This window comes from Cnephaeus nilssonii (genome assembly GCF_951640355.1).
Source record: "Cnephaeus nilssonii genome assembly, chromosome: 6".
Taxonomy (NCBI): Eukaryota; Metazoa; Chordata; class Mammalia; order Chiroptera; family Vespertilionidae; genus Cnephaeus; species Cnephaeus nilssonii.
The window spans coordinates 98,816,312-98,835,132 of NC_137077.1; the positions used below are offsets into that span (position 1 = coordinate 98,816,312).

Genomic DNA, 18,821 nt, shown 5'->3' on the forward strand with positions numbered 1-18,821 from the left:
TCATCTCTCCTAAGGAAGATGCACCAGGCCCTGGCCCTGGGCTGTCGAGTGGGTGCTGGGCTTCTCTGTAATGGCATAGTGCACCCTGAGCAGAGATGGTGAGATTTTAATTATTTTTGGTAGATGAGATTAAGAAGTTCTTTGGTACAAAGAGGGAGGAGGGATTATAGATGGCCTAATGTCTAAGTCTTAACCACAATCTCCAGGCCATTTAAGCTAGATAAAGATAGAACACTGTGGTGTCACAGAGTTCCACCAACTGATGAGAGGGATGGAGGCTTCCTGGTGGGGGAGATACAAATATGGACAAGCACAGAGCTACTGTTTTGGGATGGAGACTTTTGTGCTGGGCAGACCCCACATGGCCCCCCACCTCAGTCTCTATCCCTCCTCTGTTCCCCTGTGATATTCAGCAACTTGGGAGCAGAGTGACCTTGTACAGTGCTGCCCTACCTAGTGTTTAGGGAAAGGACAAACTAAAGCCACAGAAAGAGCCCTTGTCACCACTTGGGTGGCTCAGGACAAGTGTGCACCCTTGTGAGGCACAGGCATGAGGCGTTTTTGTTTGTAACTGTTAAACATGCCATGTAGGAGAACAAGAATAATTCCAGTGACTTGGGAGACAGCATCTCTGCTTGTTTTCTCTGTGAGTTTCTAGGCAAACACAAAAGTCCAAATGTATGTCCCAGAGCCTCTCTTTGCAATTCTAATCAACCTCCATGTAGCAGCCATAGATCTACCTTACAGGATTTGGAAAATATGCAAAAACTGTGCTTCCCCCCTTGTCCACAAAACATTATTCCAAACCCTTCCTGTTTGTTTTAAGAAATATTTACATGTTGTGGTGAGGCACTGCACACGTTGTCTTTGTCCCAAGACAAGTCCCTGTTTGTCCATGCTGGTGTGTGTGGCTCTGTGCCTTGCTGTTCAGTGTGAGCTCATATTCTGGAGAGACCAGGGTGCGGCCACTTGGTAGAACTTCCTCCTCTGCCTCTCAAACGTCCTTTAGTCATCAAGATCTTTGAACATGTGGCCCTCTTCCAGCTTGATCCAGCAGAACACAGATATGGACATGCAGAACAAGTCTGAAATATATCATTGTAAGAAAGCGAGGCCAGAATTACCAGTGCCTACTTTTCTAGGGAGGATAGAGAGAGGCATTTCCTAAGAAAAGCATCCAATGAACCTTCAATTTCTCCTGCCCAAGTGCCAGCAGCTTTAACATGGAGCAAAGGTGGGTCACAGATTTGGAGGGGAGGGTGAGCCTAACTGGTGACAGCAGGGAAAAGATTTTCTCCAGCAGGAGAGCTGTTCCCTCAGTCCTGCTGGTGGTAGGGAAGGTGGTAGGAGTTAACATCATTCTCTCTCCTCTAAGAGTGACAACCTCCTCATCAAATCTCTTCTTACTTTGAAGCCAAGAAGGGTCATAAGGGTTTGTGAGAATTGTGATGGGAGGGGAATAGAGCTGGTAGGAACTACCTATCTTTTGATGCCTTTCCTGCTACTCCCACCCAAATGCACACACTCACATAGTGAGCCTCATGAGCCTCCATATCAGAAGACCTCACAACTCAACCTGGGCTCTAGCAACAGGATTAGGGACTCAGAAAGTTCCTCAGTACAGAAATCTTCTTCACACATCCTCAACAGCTCCTCCTGGGACACTGCTGTAGTGGAGAGTTTCCATCCACTGAGCGTGCCCTGCCCATTATCAGGTGTAGTGAGATTTTGCTCTGTGTCAAACACAGTCCTTTGTGCTGGTTATTATATTATCTCATTTAATCCTTGCATCCTATGAAATATATACTATTAGTATTCCTATTTTACAAATAAGCAAAGTGGGGCTTAGAGAGTGTAGATCATTGGTTGGAGGTTCTAGAGTCAGTAGCGGTGAAGCTGGGATTCAATCTTCCTTCAGAGTGTAGACACTTACACCATGTATATTGCCTCAATTCATTTATTCAAGAAATCACTACCCAGGAAGTGCTAATTTTTTTATTTATTGATTGATTTGAGAGAGAGAGAGAGAGGAAGGGAGGGAGGGAGGGAGGGAGGGAGGGAAAGAGAGAGAGAGAGAGAGAGAGAGAGAGAGAGAGAGAGAGAGAGAGAGATTTCTTGTTTCACTTATTTATGCATTCATTGGTTGATTCTTGTTTGTGCCCTGACTGGGGATTGAACCTGCAGCCTCGGCATATTGGGGCCAATTGAGCTACCCAGCCAGGGCAGGAAGTTCTTTCTGATACTGAGGTGAAATCTGCCCTACAACTTCTATCCATCAGCCCTGTTTCTGTCCTCCGAAAAAACTTAAGATTATGCCTTCTGCTTCTGTGTTTACAAAATCAGCTGTAACAATCTTTCTTCAACAAATCATTTCTCGTAGGTCTTTGTTTCTAAAGTCCCTTGTCATTGTTCAATCTTTCTACCTTGCCATGTTTTTTTTTTTTTCTAAAATGCAGATAGTTGTCTCCTGTGCAGGCAAACTGTTCCTGAGATCCAGACATCAATTCTATTAAAATAATCAACATATGGAATATTCTTTCAAAGACTTGTATGGCATTGCTGGTTCATAACTTTGCAGTTAACGAAAATCTCACGATTTTTCTTTACGATCTGAAAAAAGTTATTTAACTTTTCTGACACTCAGTTTCCTTATCATAATTCCCATGTGTGGTGATTGTAGGTATTGCATGAAATAAAATAGGTAAGGCAGCTATCAGTGCCCAGTGTGTGGTTGATTCTCAGGAATGGTTTGCAGCCTTCTCTCTCTGAGTCTCTATCTGTTTTGTCCCTGGTTTGGCCTGATGTTAGTAGCTGGTCAAGATAAGTGTGTTAATGGTCTTTGTGTGCACAGTTTCTGCAACATAGTTGAGGATAACAAGGGGCTGGGGTTAGAGTGGGCAAAGGTAGCCCAACTCTTTCAAGTCTAGCTTAGAAGGAAGGAGAGGTAGATCTACTGGAAGATTGGATTGAGACAGACTTGTTTTTTCTTTTTTTTAAGAGTAGGAAAGATCTGAATATGTTTCCAGGGTAAAGAGAAGGAGGGGGAAAAAAGCTTAAAGGTTCAGAAAATAAGCAAAACACCAATGAAACAAAGACCTGGAGAGGTGGCAGGAACAGGGTCAAGGTCACAGGTAGAGGGCAAGCCTTTGGAAACAGGAAGAGGCTTGTTTTCTGAGCAAGGAGAGGAAGAAGGGCAGAGTCGGGGAAGTAGAATCAAGTTGTGATGCTGGTTGCAGAAATAACCTCCGACTTTCTTAATACTGTCCCAGTTTACATGTTCAGAGGCCAGGATGTTACCTTAAGTTCTGGAAAGACAATGATTAGAATATTCTACTGAATTTTGTACTAAGAAGAGACATTCAGAATGGACAGACATGTGCTTAAACCTTGTGTAGCTGAGGGAATCCATGCAGTGAGCATCTATGTGACAGTGAGAGGAAAACATATCCTCATAGGCCCAGCTGGATCTGATCTTCAGCTTTACTGAGCCTAGTGTAGTGACTCTGACATCGTTATTTAGCCTCTCTGAGGCATAGTGTCCTTATCTACAAAGTGGGAACAGCACTGGCCCAATAAGGGAACCTATATCCCATGCCTACTAGAGTGCCTGCAATATGGTAGATTCCCCTTCATACAAGTCGGCCCTGGAGATGGGCTCAAAATGAGCCCATTCTTGGGGGAAGAAATGCACTTTTGCCAAGCAGAAAACCATAAAGGCTTTTCTTCAAATATAAGGCATATTTTCCATACCTTTCTGAGATTGATAAGAAGTTATGAAAGAGAGCCTTGTGGATGGATTCATGACAATCTCACTTTCCACCCCCCTTTTCAATCTTGAAATAGGAGGAAAGGAATAAAATAGGGGGAAGGGAGAAAAAAAGAGACCTTCACTCCCTGCCCCCAACACCCAATGTATAGACAAACCCTCTGGATTCTGTCTCCTCCACAGCATCTCTTACATCCCACAGCCATCACCCTAATTGGCTCCCTCCCATTTTCTCCTCACTCTTCTCCATGGTCTCCACACTAAAAACAGGGCGGCTTTCTAATTACACCATGGCTCAGCTTATACTCGTCAATAACGCCTCTTTGTTCTCGAGGTGTAAATAAATTCCAAATTTATTAACTTGGCTCTCATCAAAGTCTCAGTGACGATACTTGTCAACCATCATCTTCTTCAAGCCTTGGCTTACTGTTTCCTCACTGAGGTTCACTCTGTCCAATCTGTAGGGCTCTTCCAATGGCCCTGTACCATGCTCTGCCTTCTCTTTGTCCATAGCTCCACACACTGTGTAATTGTAATTGATGTATTTTGTTTGCTTGTATGGTCTGTCTCATCTTATTCTATCCTTGCCAGAACATAAGCTCCCTAGGCCAAGACTCTTCGTGTGTTTTGTTCTAGGATGCAAGCTAAGTGTCTGGCTCATGGCAAGTGATAATAGATACAGGTCATTGAAAGAACAATTTACCATCTATCTCTCTGGCCTCATTTATAATTCAACCAGGTTCTACTCCCACTTCCCACTCCTCATCATAAGATAGACATACTGAACCAAGGATAGTTCTTGCCTCCAGACCTTTGCATATTCCATTCCACTTGAGTAGAGTGATTTCCCCTGTTGTCACCTGCCCCTCCATCTCCTTAGCTAATTCATACTTGTTCTTTAGACTTTATTCTAGGTGTCACTTCCTCTAGGAATCCTTCTGTGACCCGAACACTGAATTAGGTTGCCTCCTTTGTTCCACTATAGCACTGTGTTCTCACTCAATCTCATCTTAGTACGAATCACTGTAAGCTAATTTCTGCTCTACTTCTTTGTCTATTTCTTTCAACTGTGAGGTCCTTGAAAGGGGGCTATGCCTTGCTCACAATCGCACCACCAAAACCAAGGGGAGAGTAGTTGCTGAATAAATTTTGCTAAATTACATTTGATGGAGGACATTTTGGGCTGTTTGAAAGTCAAGCCAATTTTTTGTAACATTTAATATGAGATGGCAGGATCATGACTATGTTGGTTATAACCCAAATGCAAACCTTTTTCTTGGCAGGATTCTTCGCCCACAAAGTGGAGCACGAAAGCAGGACCCACACTGGGCGGAGCTTCCAGAGGACAGGGACACTTGCCTTTGAGCGAGTCTACACTGCCAAGTGAGTCTAAACCCTGACACTGCTGACTAACAAAGTGGGGGCATGGGCACCGGGGTCTCTCTACTGGAGTGACAACCAACCTCAAGGCCACATGTCCGTGTGGCCCAACCTTCTCAATGCCAGGGAGATAGGGTTCCCAGGGGAAGTAGAACTCCCCCTGGGAGGCTTTGTGAAAACCCCTCACCATCTTAGTAAGTGTATTAAAAGAAAGTAAGTGGGGACCCTGGGGGTGAGGGGTAAGATCTCTACAACTCCTCCTTGTTCCAGAGCTTGGGAGCCAGTCATTTTGTCACATAGTTGACCAATTTCCTGTGTGGTGAGTGCAGAGATAATACAATGAAAACCAGACACTCCTCACCTTCCGCCTGCAGAAGCAACAGACAGGACCTACTGGCAGCAGCCTGCCACTCATCGACCCTGCAGTCCCTTGGTGGAAATCTGGAGGTGACACAGTACCTTTCATAATGTTGCTCTCCTTGAGCAACCAGAACAAGAACAGAAAGAATGGGAGGATTATGCAATGGCTTTCCCACTTTTAATTCTTTGCTTTTCAGTATAAAGACTGTTTGAAAACACTGGAACAGTCCAGTGAAGGAACTGGTGCTATTTGGGATGCAATGGATTTTATTCAAACCCTCATTTTCCCTCTGTGCAAAATGCATTTGAACAGAGGGTTCAGCCCAGCATTCTGCTGCTCCTCTGTGTCTGTGATTAGAGGCCTGTAGAAAAGGAAGGCCTTGGCTGTGAGCTGGTGAATGACCTTCAGGCTCAGCTTGGAGGCAACTCTGATGTGTCTAGAGATCCTTCCAAGGGAGGAATCATGGCCACCCAAGGAAAGGACTTTTAGATTGGCAAGAACAGCACAAGCAAACACAAAGATGGAGTCATCCTAGAGTCAGAGGCTCTGAGGGAGCAACTTGGGGAAAGGTTCCACACACAGGGCTACTGATGGCTTCTGAGAATTAAAGTGACTTTGAAGGGTCTTAGCTGGGTAAGCCTTCATCATACTCCCTGACACACTTTTGCTTCTGTCCTTTGCCTCACCTAGCTATTTTTACTTTTTAAAAAATTTGATGTAGGAATGGGAAAGATGGAGGGGGAGTCCTCCTCTCCATTGCCACTTTTCATCATCAGTCCCCTTTGCCCCCAAGCTTCTAAATTTCGGCCTACATGGTCTGAGCCACTCCTGGGAACAGTTGTAGAGTCATCCCAAGCTGATTTTCTGGCCCCCATTTTGCTCCCTGTTATTCCAGCAGCCTGATCTCAAGGAAATCCTTTGCTGAATTACTTATAGGGAGATTTCTATCTTAACATTTGGGCCTTCACTATATTAATTCTCAGAATCAATTGAAGAAATGTAAAGATCTGGTGGCTGTAGGCATTTTGGATCCATTTAAAGGAGAGTAGGGAACGCACACAAGGTGCCATCAACCACTTGCAAAGGGAGATTATGCTCCCTTCAGTCACAATCTATGTGAAACAGCTGTAACAAAGGTGTCTTTGACCTGGGGTGACATAAAAACCTCTTTGAACACAGAGTCCAAAGTAAACACTAATATTCCTCCACAGGTTTGGAAAGAGAAACTTTTCCCCTCCCATATCACTACTTCCTAACCAGTTATGTTGTGTTCTTAAGTACTCCTCAGCTTGTCTACTTGGAAGAGGTTAGGCATTTTGGCCATGCAACAGAATTCCACTGTCCCTTGGGAGAAATTAGGTTGCCTTTTGCTGGTAATGAAGAAACAACAGAGCAGTTTGGACTGTCTGTCTCTGCCATTCTTCCCAGGAGTGAACTAGCTGTGCTTCTGAGAAGTCACTGTGTTCACACCTTGCCTGTCGCCAGCCTTCAAATTGCGGAAGTGCCATTTGGTAGTGGTCGGAGGGTGGTTGGAGGTTCTGCAATGTTGTGGAATTCCTGACATAAGAAGGAACTAGAAGAGCATGGTGGGCCTTTGGTGCTGCTGGGGCCCTCTGCTCCCAAAACCAGCATCGTTAAATGTCTTCTCCACTTAACCTTTATGGGACTGGGGATAAGGAGGAGGAGAATGAGAGGAGGAGAGAGAGAGCTGTGAGGAAGGGAGGACAGGAAAGAAGAATTCCTGCAAGATAAAGGTTGCCCAGACACTGCTGTGGTTCTGTTACAAAGACACTTCCTCCTTGACCAGCTAACAGCAGGTGTGTGTCTGTGCCTGTGGTGGGTGATAGAAGGTGCTGGGATCAATGCAACAAGGCACAGCCTGTTGGTGAAAGCCACAGCCCCCAAGTCTGCTTGCCTTTGAAAGCTACAGAACAGGGTGATGTGTTAGTCCAGTAGAAAGCAAACCCCAGCCACATCTTTTACAGGGGCCTCCAAAAGTACCAAAGAGCCCAAACTTGTTTGGCTCAGTGGATAGAGTGTTGGCCTGCGGACTGAGGGGTCCCAGGTTCAATTCCGGTCACAGGCATGTACCTTGGTTGCGGGCACATCCCCGGTGGGGGGTGTGCAGGAGGCAGCTGATTGATGTTTCTCTCTCATCGATGTTTCTAGCTCTCTGTCCCTCTCCCTTCCTCTCTGTAAAAAATCAATAAAATATATATAAAAAAAAAAAGTACCAAAGAAGGGTGCAAAGTGAGTCCTGAGGGTGCAAGAAAAGAAAATGTCATTAACCTTGCTGTATAAAAAAATAAAAACTTAAGATTTACTCATTTTTATTTTTTTAAATTTATTTATTTATTACTGTTATTTTTTAATTTTTTCATTGATTTTTAGAGAGAGTGGAAGAGAGAGGGAAAGACAGAGAGAAATATCGATGTGTTGCCTCCTGTACACACCCTGGTCCTGGGAGGAGCCTGAAACCGAGGTATGTGCCCTTGACTGGAATAGAACCTGGGACCCTGCTGTCTGCAGGCCAATGCTCTATCCACTGAGCCAAACAGGCTAGGGCTATATTTACTCATTTTTAATATACAAATGGAGAGTAGTATCCTAATATATAAAAAGCCAGGGGCCATCATGACTGAAACACCAGACGGATGACTGAACAGCAGGCTGCGTGGGGTGACAAGGCCAGCAGGGGGGTTAGTGAGGGATGATCAAACAACTGAACAGCAGGCTGCGTGGGGCAACCAGGCTGGCAGGGTGGGGAAGTTAAGGGCGACCAGGCCAGCAGGGGGGGTAGTTGGGGGTGACCAGGCCGGCAGGGTGGGCAGATGGGAGTGACCAGGCTGGCAGAGGGGGCAGTAAGGGGTGTCCAGGTTGGCAGGGCGGGCAGTTAGGGGGGATCAGGCCAGCAGGCAGAGGTGGTTAGGGGTGAACAGGCTGGCGGGGAGTGGGGGGCAGTTGGGGACAACCAGGCCGGCAGCGGGGGCAGTAAAGGGCGACCAGGCCAGTGGGGGGGGGAGTTAGGGGTGACCAGGCTGGCATGGGGGGCAGTTGGGGGCAACCAGGCCAGCAGAGGGTGCAGTTGGGGGTGACCAGGCCAGCAGGGCAGGCAGTTAGGGGCAATCAGGCTGGCAGGCAGAGGTGGTTAGGGGAGATCAGGCTGGCAGGGGAGGAAGTTAGGGGTGATTAGGCAGGCAGGCAGGTGATCAATTAGGAGCCAGCAGTCCTGGATTGTGAGAGTGATGTCCTAGGTTGGAGAGGGCGCAGGCTGGGCTGAGGGGACCCCCCCCCCCCCCATGCATGAATTTCATGCATCGGGCCTCCAGTGTGTATATAATTATATAAAATATACTTATCAGAGGATTGCATGATAATCACTTTTGGTTGATGAATTTCATGATACTAAATATTTAGAGACTGGTTATGAAGGCAAAAGTAGCAGGAAGGATAAATGGTGCTGGTGATTGAAAAGCCCAATGCATATTTTTTCAGTATAAGATATGGCTGTGGACTGATAGAGATAGTTCAAGATTGTGGGGCAGTTGATAAACAGACATCACAGCCAAGTATAGCCCATCAGCTCAGACTTGGCCTCCATTAATGGTCTCCTCAACCCCATCCCCATGAGGGCAGACCTGAGCCAGCATTTGAGAGAAAAGAAATCTTGACCTTGACTCTCTGTTCATGGGTATAAGTCATAGTTCAAAGTCCTATTCATAGCTGATGAGCACAGGTACAGCAGTCAAAGTTTGTTTTTTGGAGAAAAATATCAGTTAATGGACCTAAGACTCTTCCCCACTAGTGCAGGTAAACACAGGTTGCAGAGAGGAGATGTCTGATTTCCTAATTTCATAGTTGACAAGTTCCTGTGCTGTTGACAAGTGTTACAAGAATAAGTTCTGTACAGCAAAACTTTTTGAGAGCCTTCACTGTGCTAAGGGACACTGATTTTTGGTTTTAAAAGAAGGGGAGGGGTTTTACAAAATGCTTTTTGGGAAATGCCACCCTCATGTTCCTTCTTCCCTGCACCTCTCAGAATCCACTCTAGACTCCCTTACAATTGTTTGAAGGTGATAGATGTACATTGAGTCTATTAATTAGTACTGATACAACTACTCTTATGTACTTATTTTAAATTAATCAATACTAACTAACAAAACACTGAGTGCTTCCATATCTCATTCTGAAAGGTGAAGAAAAGTGCAAGAGAAAGTAACAACGAGTTCTTTTCTCCATCAAAATGTTGGCACAACAAACTGATGGTGTGGCACAGCAAACTGGATGTAGCGCAGTGAGCTGTTGCCAGATCTGCCGAGTAGCTCATAGTTAGACCTCAGGGCAATGAGAGCAAAAATGGGTTTGTCGGTTTTGTCTTGCAAGAAAAAATGGCTCAAAAGTCTCCACAAAAGATATTTTGGAATGATAAATATTTGTCAGTAGGAAAGACAAATTTAATAAGGGATTCTAAGAAGGAAGACACTGGAGCAAGAATAGCCACTGTTTCTTGAATGCTACTGATGAGCAAGACACTGCTTTATCTCATGCTATTCCCACAACAATCCAGAAAGGGAATTACTGATGTGTCCATTCACCATCAATAGATGAGAAAATTGAGGTTTTGGGAGGCTAGGAGATGCACTCACTTTCACACAGTTGCTAAGTGGCATTCCCACATTGGACCCAGGCTTTGAGACTTTGAAAACCACAAGAATGCCCACGAGGCACTACGTCACTGACCAAAGCTACTTGAATTCATCCCACCAGCAGCCCTCTGTCAAAAAGAGGCATGTGTGCATGGAGCTTCGTTCTGGTGGAGATACGTCAGAGATCCTGGATGGGGAGAAGGTACTTGCTTGGTTAGAGCGAGAGACAGGATTGGGGCATATTCTGAAAATCCATAGGAGGAATCCATTCTCTTACAGCTGAGAGAGTTTCATTTTACTCTGCAGACATTTTATTAGGGACCATGGTGACTTGAGACAATAGGCAAGAATGACTGAATGGCTGATCCAATGTCAAATCACTAGACATTCTGTATAATGAGCAAATTCTTTGATCAATGCAGAATTTTTAGGAATGTTGCATCACCCAGACAAAATCAGTTCTTTAAAATCAATCAACCAACCAATTAACCAACCAAAGCAGAAGCATGAGACTGAGGAGGAAGCAAGGATGATCTTTGGTGTTAATAAACTTTCAAACTGTAGGAGCATCAGATATTAGATCCCATCAGATACAAGACGTTATTCAACTAAATAAAAAGGGATGTTCACTCTTATTTCCTTGTACTAGGAAGTGGGTTACATTCTCAGTCATCAGGCTGCAGTTTTGTTCTCTCATAACATATAAGAATAGAGGTCATGTTCATGCATAATAGCTGCTGCCGCTACCATTCTGGGACCTATTTATTAACCACGTACTTTATCCCAGGTGGTATTTGTAAGGGGCTCCTACCCTGTCCACTAGGTAAGTGACAATGAGGTCAGCAGGCTCTGCTCTCTCCTGTATCTATATTCCAGCATAGGACACTCTGGTTTCTTAGCTTTACATTTATTGCCTCCTCCAGTAAAGGCTGTTTTAATCATCAGAGGGATGGCAAGGCCCCTGTGGCCAGGAACACTGCCAGTCTCTCTGGGTTCTCTGAAGGGATCGGCCCTGGGGCTGGTACTTCCAAAGTTCCCTCTGGTCCCCCTGAGGCCCAAGGCCCTATTAGTTTGAACAGGTGTTCATAGGCGATTGAGGAGGAAAATCATGAGAACAGGATCCAGAGGGATCCAGATGAAATAATCCAGGAAAGGAATTTGGATCAAAGGCCAAGTATATTTTGAAAATTGCCTCTTGGCTTTTACCTGCACAGTTTGAATTACATAAGAACAATGGAACTCAAACTTGAACATACATCAGTATCACTTGGAGGTCTTGTTAAAATAAAGACTGCTGGACCAGCCCCAGAGTTTTTGATTCTAGAGGTCTGAAGTGGGCATTAACATCTGCATATCTAATGAGTTCCCCAGGGGATTCTGTTGGTCTAGGACAGTGATGGCGAACCTATGACACGCGTGTCAGCACTGACACGCGTAGCCATTTCTGATGACACGCGGCCGCTGAGGTGGCCGCATGCCGAGGATGAAACATTTGCTGCTCCTGAGGATGAAACATTTGCGAAATAATGTTTTTTCCTCAAAGTATCACACTACCCGAGTTATGCTCAGGTTTTTGGCGAAGTTTGACACACCAAGCTCAAAAGGTTGCCCATCACTGGTCTAGGACAACACTGAGAACCACCAATTAGACCACTAACTCTTTGAGCTTAAATGGATCTTAGAGTTATTCATTATCAGTCTCTTAGTTTTACGGGGCAAGGAGATTAAGTTTAAAGAGATTGCTGTGCCAATGACCAACAGCGGGTCAGTATCAGGTCAGGGACTGAATCCTAGTTCCATGCCCCTCTCGCGTGGTGCCCCTCCTCTTCTGTGTTTCCTGGTACTGTTGGGTTATTTTTCTGTGGACAGAGGTATCGTCTTTCCTGATGTAGACTGTAAACTCCTCAAGAGGACACTGGTAATTTAATCTCTTATAGTCAAAGAGGTAACAGACCCGGTTTAGAGTCAGACTGACCAGTGTGTGAATCCTGGCTTTGTCACTCCATAACTGGGTGACCCTGGGCAAATTATTCAATTTCTCCCAACCTCTGCTTCTCACCTGAAATGTGAGAGTAGTTGTAGGCAGAATCATGGCCCCTCAAGGATCACCCCAGGCACCAATGAATATGTTATATTACATGGCAAGGGGAAGCCAAGGTGAGTAACCACTTGACTTTAAGATAAAGAGATTGTTCAGGATTATCTGGGTAGGAAGGAGGCAAAAGAGTTGGTGTTAGAGAAATTCAGTGTAAAAAAGACTTGATCAGCCATTGCTGGCTTTGATGTTGGAAGGGGCCACCAACAAGGAATACAAGTCATATCTAGAAGCTGAAAAAGGCAAGGAAATGGATCTGCCCTAGATCCTCTGGAAGGAATGCAGGCACCTGGATTTTAGCCCAATGAGACCCATTGGACTTGTGACTTCCAGATAATAGATTTGTCTTGTTTTAAGGCAGTAAGTTTGTGGCTACTTGTTACAGCCACCATCGAAAATTCACGCAGTCACCATGTGTACTCACAGGTTCGTGGTAAGCTTTAAGGAGACAAAGGTGTAAAACATCAGTATGGTACTTGGGGTAGAGCGAGAGTCCCTCCATGGGAGCAAGGACTGAGCCCTGCACCCAGAAATCACACAATCAGCAAGATAACTTTCTGAACATGAGCTTTTCTTAACCTACCCTGGTTTCTTTAATGTGTGATGTTGCCTTTCCTTCCTCAGCCTGGCCTTGGGTCTGAGCTGAGTGTGTGTCTGCCATAAAGGTCTTCTTAGCTGGGCTCTTCTCCCAGCCACCCCACCCTAGTGGCCACCACTGCTTTGCTCACTTGTCAATTTCAGAAGCACTTTGGCAAAGCCAGGTGCAGGAAATATGCCATAGTGAGTCCATCAAGAAACTGAATCTCCAATGGGCTTCACTGAGGAAGAGAGTGAATGGATTCTGAACACATGTCGCTTTACACCGCTGTCCATTTCTGATGTGGCAGCTGGTGCCAGTATTCATGAGTAGATGTATGTGGAATTATGAGTGGGGCTTTTGTCCCAGATGTGATGGTGCATATTAATTTGTGATTTCAGAGAACACTGTGATAACATGTTTTCTGATTTTTCTTCTTTAAATTTATTTATTTATTCTACAGCCAAAACTGTGTCGATGCGTACCCCACTTTCCTTGTCATGCTCTGGAGTGCGGGGCTACTGTGCAGCCAAGGTAACCAGCTTCTCTCTGAGTTCTCTGTCTGAAATGTGCTGGAAGAGGCTCCAGTTCAGGCTCTTTGTTGAAAGGAGTTTGTCTGACCTCCAGCTCTGATCTGTGAAACCCTGGAGAGGTGTGGCCCGGCCCGGAGGCCAGGTTTCCCTGTGCTCTGTGCCAGTGTATTGGTGGATAATGCATTGCTAATGCTGGCTCCCTGCCGGTGAGAGTGCCTGCACTGACAAGGGTGGTTTAAGGCTAAATGTGACTCAGAATCCGTAAGCAGTGTTAGCTCAGATACAAGGGCATTCTAAATGGAGTGCCAGAGGGATCTATTCTGGGGCTGCTGTCACTTGGCTCTCCTGCTAATAAGCTTCCAGGCTGGCAGTCCTCCCCCGGGCCCTGTCTGCAGAGTCTTGTGATGGATTCCAGGTCTCCAGCCTTTCCCAGTTATCAGGAGCCCACAGCCTTGACTTCAGCAAGTTGACTCCCAGAATGGATTTAAAATTAAATGGAAACCAGAGTAATATTTTTTGGTCCCCTTTGGACACCGGCACTGTGTCGGGGGGAAGGGTGGCATGACTTGGTCAGCCAAGCAGGGGGTATCAGAAGAGGTCACTTGTGTTCTCTGATGAGCTATTTAACCCTCATCACCTCCTACTGCTTCATAAAGCAGGTAGAGTGGATATCATTCCCCCATCATCCTTGAGGACACTTTGGTTCAGAGGGATAAGGTCATTTGCTCAAGATTACTGAGCTGGTGAATAACGAACCACATTGAGAGCCCAGGTTTTTTGGCTATATCCTGGATTTTTCACAAGCAGCCCTTTACTTTATTCATTTATGTAATACACATACATAGAACACCTACTCTGTGACAAGCCCTGTGCTTGGATACACAGTGACTGATAAAAAGAAGAGTGGGAGGTACCATGAAGGAAAAGAATAAGAGCAGTGATAGAGAAGAGAGGTGAGGGATGGCAGAGAAACCATTTCAGGGACACCTTGTGGCCTTTTTCTGTGCTGCATGAGGCTGTCACTAAGCTCACTATTTATTTTCCACTTTCTATCCTGAGTTAAATAAGAAATACGTCCAGCAAGACTTGAAAACCAGGTCAAAATATGCTCATAGTAGGAGTTATGATTCCTTTTATGTTTTGATGATACTTGATGTAGATGAATATAGAGTTGTTCCAGTTAGACAAATACAAAGGGAGTCTACAGGTGTTTCAGAGCCTGGGACTATGCATTCCCTGTCAAACATGTGTTGGCATCGTCAGGGGACAAAAGTGTCAGTAAACCCTGTTCGATAACAGTTATATCATATCAAAATAGTAGGTGGTAGACTTTCTTAGCTGAAAGGAACCTTGGGGATCATTCGAGCCCAAACTTTTTACTTTATAGAAAAGAAGCCCAAGCCCCAAAGGGACAAGTGGCTAGCTCAGACTTTAGAATTGTAGAGCCCAGATTTGCACCCACTGTGCTTCTCTTGCTGTTCTAGGAAGCCCAGGTGCACAGAGGCATACACCATATCCTGCATGAGGGCAACAAGTGTAGCCATTTCCCACCCTGACTCCTATTATAGTTCAATGCAGTTCCTGGTAAAAAAGATGGGCTGGTAAGTTAGCTCAGAGCCATCCTGATGGAACAAACCAGGAAAGACTTTGCCTAGAACAAATTGTGAATTGTGATAATTTTGTGACTTTCAGAGAATAGGATGAACTTCATAAGCAGTTCCTTTTGTGCTTTGGATTCCTTATCTGTCATTTAACAATAGATTTTTGGAGGCAAGGCAGAGTTGTGGGGAGAACATGGGTCTTGGGGACTGACACATTGGGATGATTCCACTGTTGTTGTGACCCCGGGCTGTTACTCAGCTTTCCTAAGCCTCAGTTTCCTCATGTGTAAAACAGGAATGACTGGACTCCCAGGATGATTGTATGAAATAATATGCATTCAGCCCCTGACACAGTGCTTGGCATATCGGATTAAACCATATAAAACTGCAGCTAGTTGACTGTGACTCATGAAAATGGTACTTTCATATAGTTCAGCTTAAAAATAGAAGCCCAGTAAATGTTACTATTGATGGTGCTAGTGATGGCAATAATGCTTTGAACTCAGACCTGTTTTCAAATTCCACCTCTCCCTTGGCCAACCTATATGACTTTTATTCATTCAGTTGAAAAATATAGAAAGCCAATATGCGCCAGGCATGAGGCCAGGCACAGAGATGAAGGCTGGTAAAATATGGCTGTCCTCAGGAGTCTTTTGGTCTGGCAGGTGAATCTGGGCAAACTGACTTCCTGGAACCTAAATTTCCTTAAATGTCAAATAGTGACAGCAATGTGCTCCTTACCAGGTGGCTGAGAGGATAGAAGACCTGTATCCAAAGAACCTTGGCACTACTGGCATATGAAAAGTGCTCAGTCAGCACATTCATCTGGCATTTGAATAATGCTAGAAGGTTTTCCAAGTGCTTTCATACTTATGCTTCACTTTATTTGACTCTGAATTATTCCTGATAGGTGGGAAGCTGTAATCGGCCTTTTGTCCAGATGTAGACCAAATTAAGTATTAGCTCCAGCTCATGGCAGTCCTAGTGGGGCTGTGCTTTCTGACTCAGCTCCAAGCTCCGGACTGCAGGATTATTTGGGTGCTGCTTATGGTTGCTCCTCACAGGCTGGAATGCAAATGGAATCTCTTTCTCCAGAGACCTTTTCTGAATGGTAGCAATTGGTCAGAGAAGTTTGAGCATTGTGCTGCCTGGAAGCCCAGAGGAGAAGGTTATACTTTTCAGAGAACTAGGCTCAGAGCTGGGCTCGGGTCTGCCCCTTCCTCCCACAGATACATCTAACACCTGGCTGCTCAAGCCCAAGTTCCCCACATCTGGAAATGGAAAAGATGATACCGGTCATGTGGAAAGGGTTCACATTAGATGATGGTTATGAAAATACTTTGCAAACAATACCACAATGCCAATATAAAGTTACATCACTATTAATATTTTTAATTTTTAATTACAGTTGACATTCAATATTATATTAGTTTCAGGTGTACAACATAGTGATTAGACATTTATATATTTTACAAAGTGGTCCCTCTGATAAGTCTAGTACCCACTTGGTACCATTCATAGTTACTACAATATTATTAACTACATTCCTTATGCTGTACTTTACATCTCTGTGATTATTTTGTGACTATCAATTTGTACTTCTTAATTCTCCTACCTCTTCTCCCATCTGAGAGCCATTAGTCTGTTCTTTGTGTCTATGAGTCTGTTTCAATTTGGTTTATGCATTAATTTTGTTCTTTAGATTCCACATATAAGTGAATCAATATGGTATTTGTCTTTCTCTGAATGATTTATTTCACTTAGTTTAATACCATCTAGGTTCATCCATGTTGTCACAAATAGTAAGATTTCATTCTTTTTTAGTGGCTGAGTAACATTCCATTGTATATATGCACTACCTCTTTTTTACCCATTCTTCTATTTATGGACACTTAGGTTGATTCCATATCTTGGCTATTGTAAACAATGCTGCAATGAATATAAGGGTGCATATATCTTTTCAAATGAGTGTTTTGGATTACTTTTGGATATATACCCAAAAGTGGGATTGTTGGATCCTATGGAAGTTCTATTTTTAGTTTTGTGAGGAGCCCCCATACTTTTTTTCCACAGTGGCTGCTCCAGGCTGCCTTCCCACCAGCAGTGCATGAGGGTTCCCTTTTCTCCACATCCTCATCAACATACTGCTTGTTGATTTATTAATGGTAGCCATTCTGACAGGTGTGAGGTGCTATCTCATTGTGGTTTTAATTTACAGTTCTCTGATGATTAGTGATGCTGGGCATCTTTTTATACATCTACTAGAGGCCCAGTGCACACAATTCACTCATCGGGGGGGGGGGGGGGCGGGGAGGATGTATCCCTTAGCCTGGCCTTGCACCCTCTTCAATCTGGGATCCCTCGGGGGCTGTCCGACTGCCAGTTTAAGCCCGATCCCACTTAAACCAGCAGTCAGACATCCCTCTCACAATCTGGGACCGCTGGCTCCTAACCGCTCACCTGCCTGCCTGCCTGATTGCCCCTAACCGCTTCTGCCTGCCAGCCTGATCGCCCCCTAACTGCTCCCCTGCTGGCCTGATTGCCCCCAACTGCCCTTCCCTGCCGGCCTAATCGCCCCCAACTGCCTTCCCCTGCTGGCCCGATTACCCACAACTGTCCTCCCCTGCCACGACCTGCCTCCTCCACCATGCCCTGCCTCCTCTGTGCATATGGTCATCTTGTGATGGCCATCTTGTGACAGCTATCTTGTGATGGCCATCTTGTGATGATGTTAGGGCGTGATGTGTGAGGGCGTGAAGACACCTAGGCTATTATTAGTATAGATTGGCCACCTGTAACATCACTATTATTAAAATGTTCAAATTTTTTCCAGCCCTAGGCTGTTTGCTGAAGTTTACATTAGCCCAGACTGTCAGAACTTGAGGCCTCTGCTAGATTTTGTGACAGGCAGTAATTGCACAATGATTATTTTTTTAAAATATTTTTATTGATTTCAGAGAGGAAGGGAGAGGGAGAGAGAGATAGAAACATCAATGATGAGAGAGAATCACTGATCAGCTGCCTCCTGCATGCCCCCAACTGGGGATCGAGCCCGCAACTGGGGCTTGTGCCCTGACAAGAAATTGGTCCATGCTCAACCACTGAGCTGTGCCGGCCAGGCCACAATGACTGTATTAAACTGTATTAACATTGTGTTAACTTAGCCTGTTTGGCATATGTGAAACTAAGGTGTTTTTCTTTTTCCACTTAGTTCCTGCCGCCTTTGCTGGGCTGATGTACCTGTTCGTGAGGCAAAAGTACTTCGTCGGCTACCTAGGAGAAAGAACTCAGAGGTAGGCACTGGCAGTGTTTAAGAACCACGGAGCAGTCATGCTTCTTGAGCAGGAAGAGTGGTAATTCACAACCGTATTCTGTGTAGCATTCGAAGGCCTGGGGTACCACTTGAAGTGGGATGGCCAAAGCTGACTAGGATCCCTCTTCTTTTTCTCCCTGAACTTCGTGGGCTCTGAAAATACAGCTGGGGGCCTTGAACACTGAACAATTCCTGCCCATGGTGTTGGGTTCACAAAGGGTGCTTTAATGCCATGTGCTGCACATTCCTTGCAACCCCACACCCTCTATTCCCACCCTTTACAGTCTGGGGCTTGAATGACATCCTATGTGTAGTTTTCCCAGCCTCTGGTGAGTGAAACATTTCATTGTTTGCCTAGAGAAATGAGAACTAAAGCTTGCACCGTGTGATAAGTTCTTCTGAATAACAGATTTTCCAGAGGCCAACAGAAGGAATGTTGAGAACATAAGGTACAATCACAGGCAGAGGATGGGGACTGAAAATGGAGTCAATGTTGCATGGCTTACAGATGGTGCCAAATTAGCAATGATACTTCCACTCCACCTGGAT

General features: G+C 45.0%; 1 protein-coding gene across 1 annotated transcript in view; it reads left to right on the top strand.

Annotated features, from left to right (window-relative positions):
• ALOX5AP (arachidonate 5-lipoxygenase activating protein) overlaps positions 1–18,821 on the top strand; it is a 32,333-nt gene that overhangs the window by 2,088 nt on the left and 11,424 nt on the right. Inside the window, exons 2-4 of the mRNA XM_079776016.1 lie at positions 5,050–5,149; positions 13,289–13,359; positions 18,171–18,252. Of these exons, the coding sequence (XP_079632142.1) occupies positions 5,050–5,149; positions 13,289–13,359; positions 18,171–18,252 (253 nt within the window). The remainder of the gene's footprint in view (positions 1–5,049; positions 5,150–13,288; positions 13,360–18,170; positions 18,253–18,821) is intronic.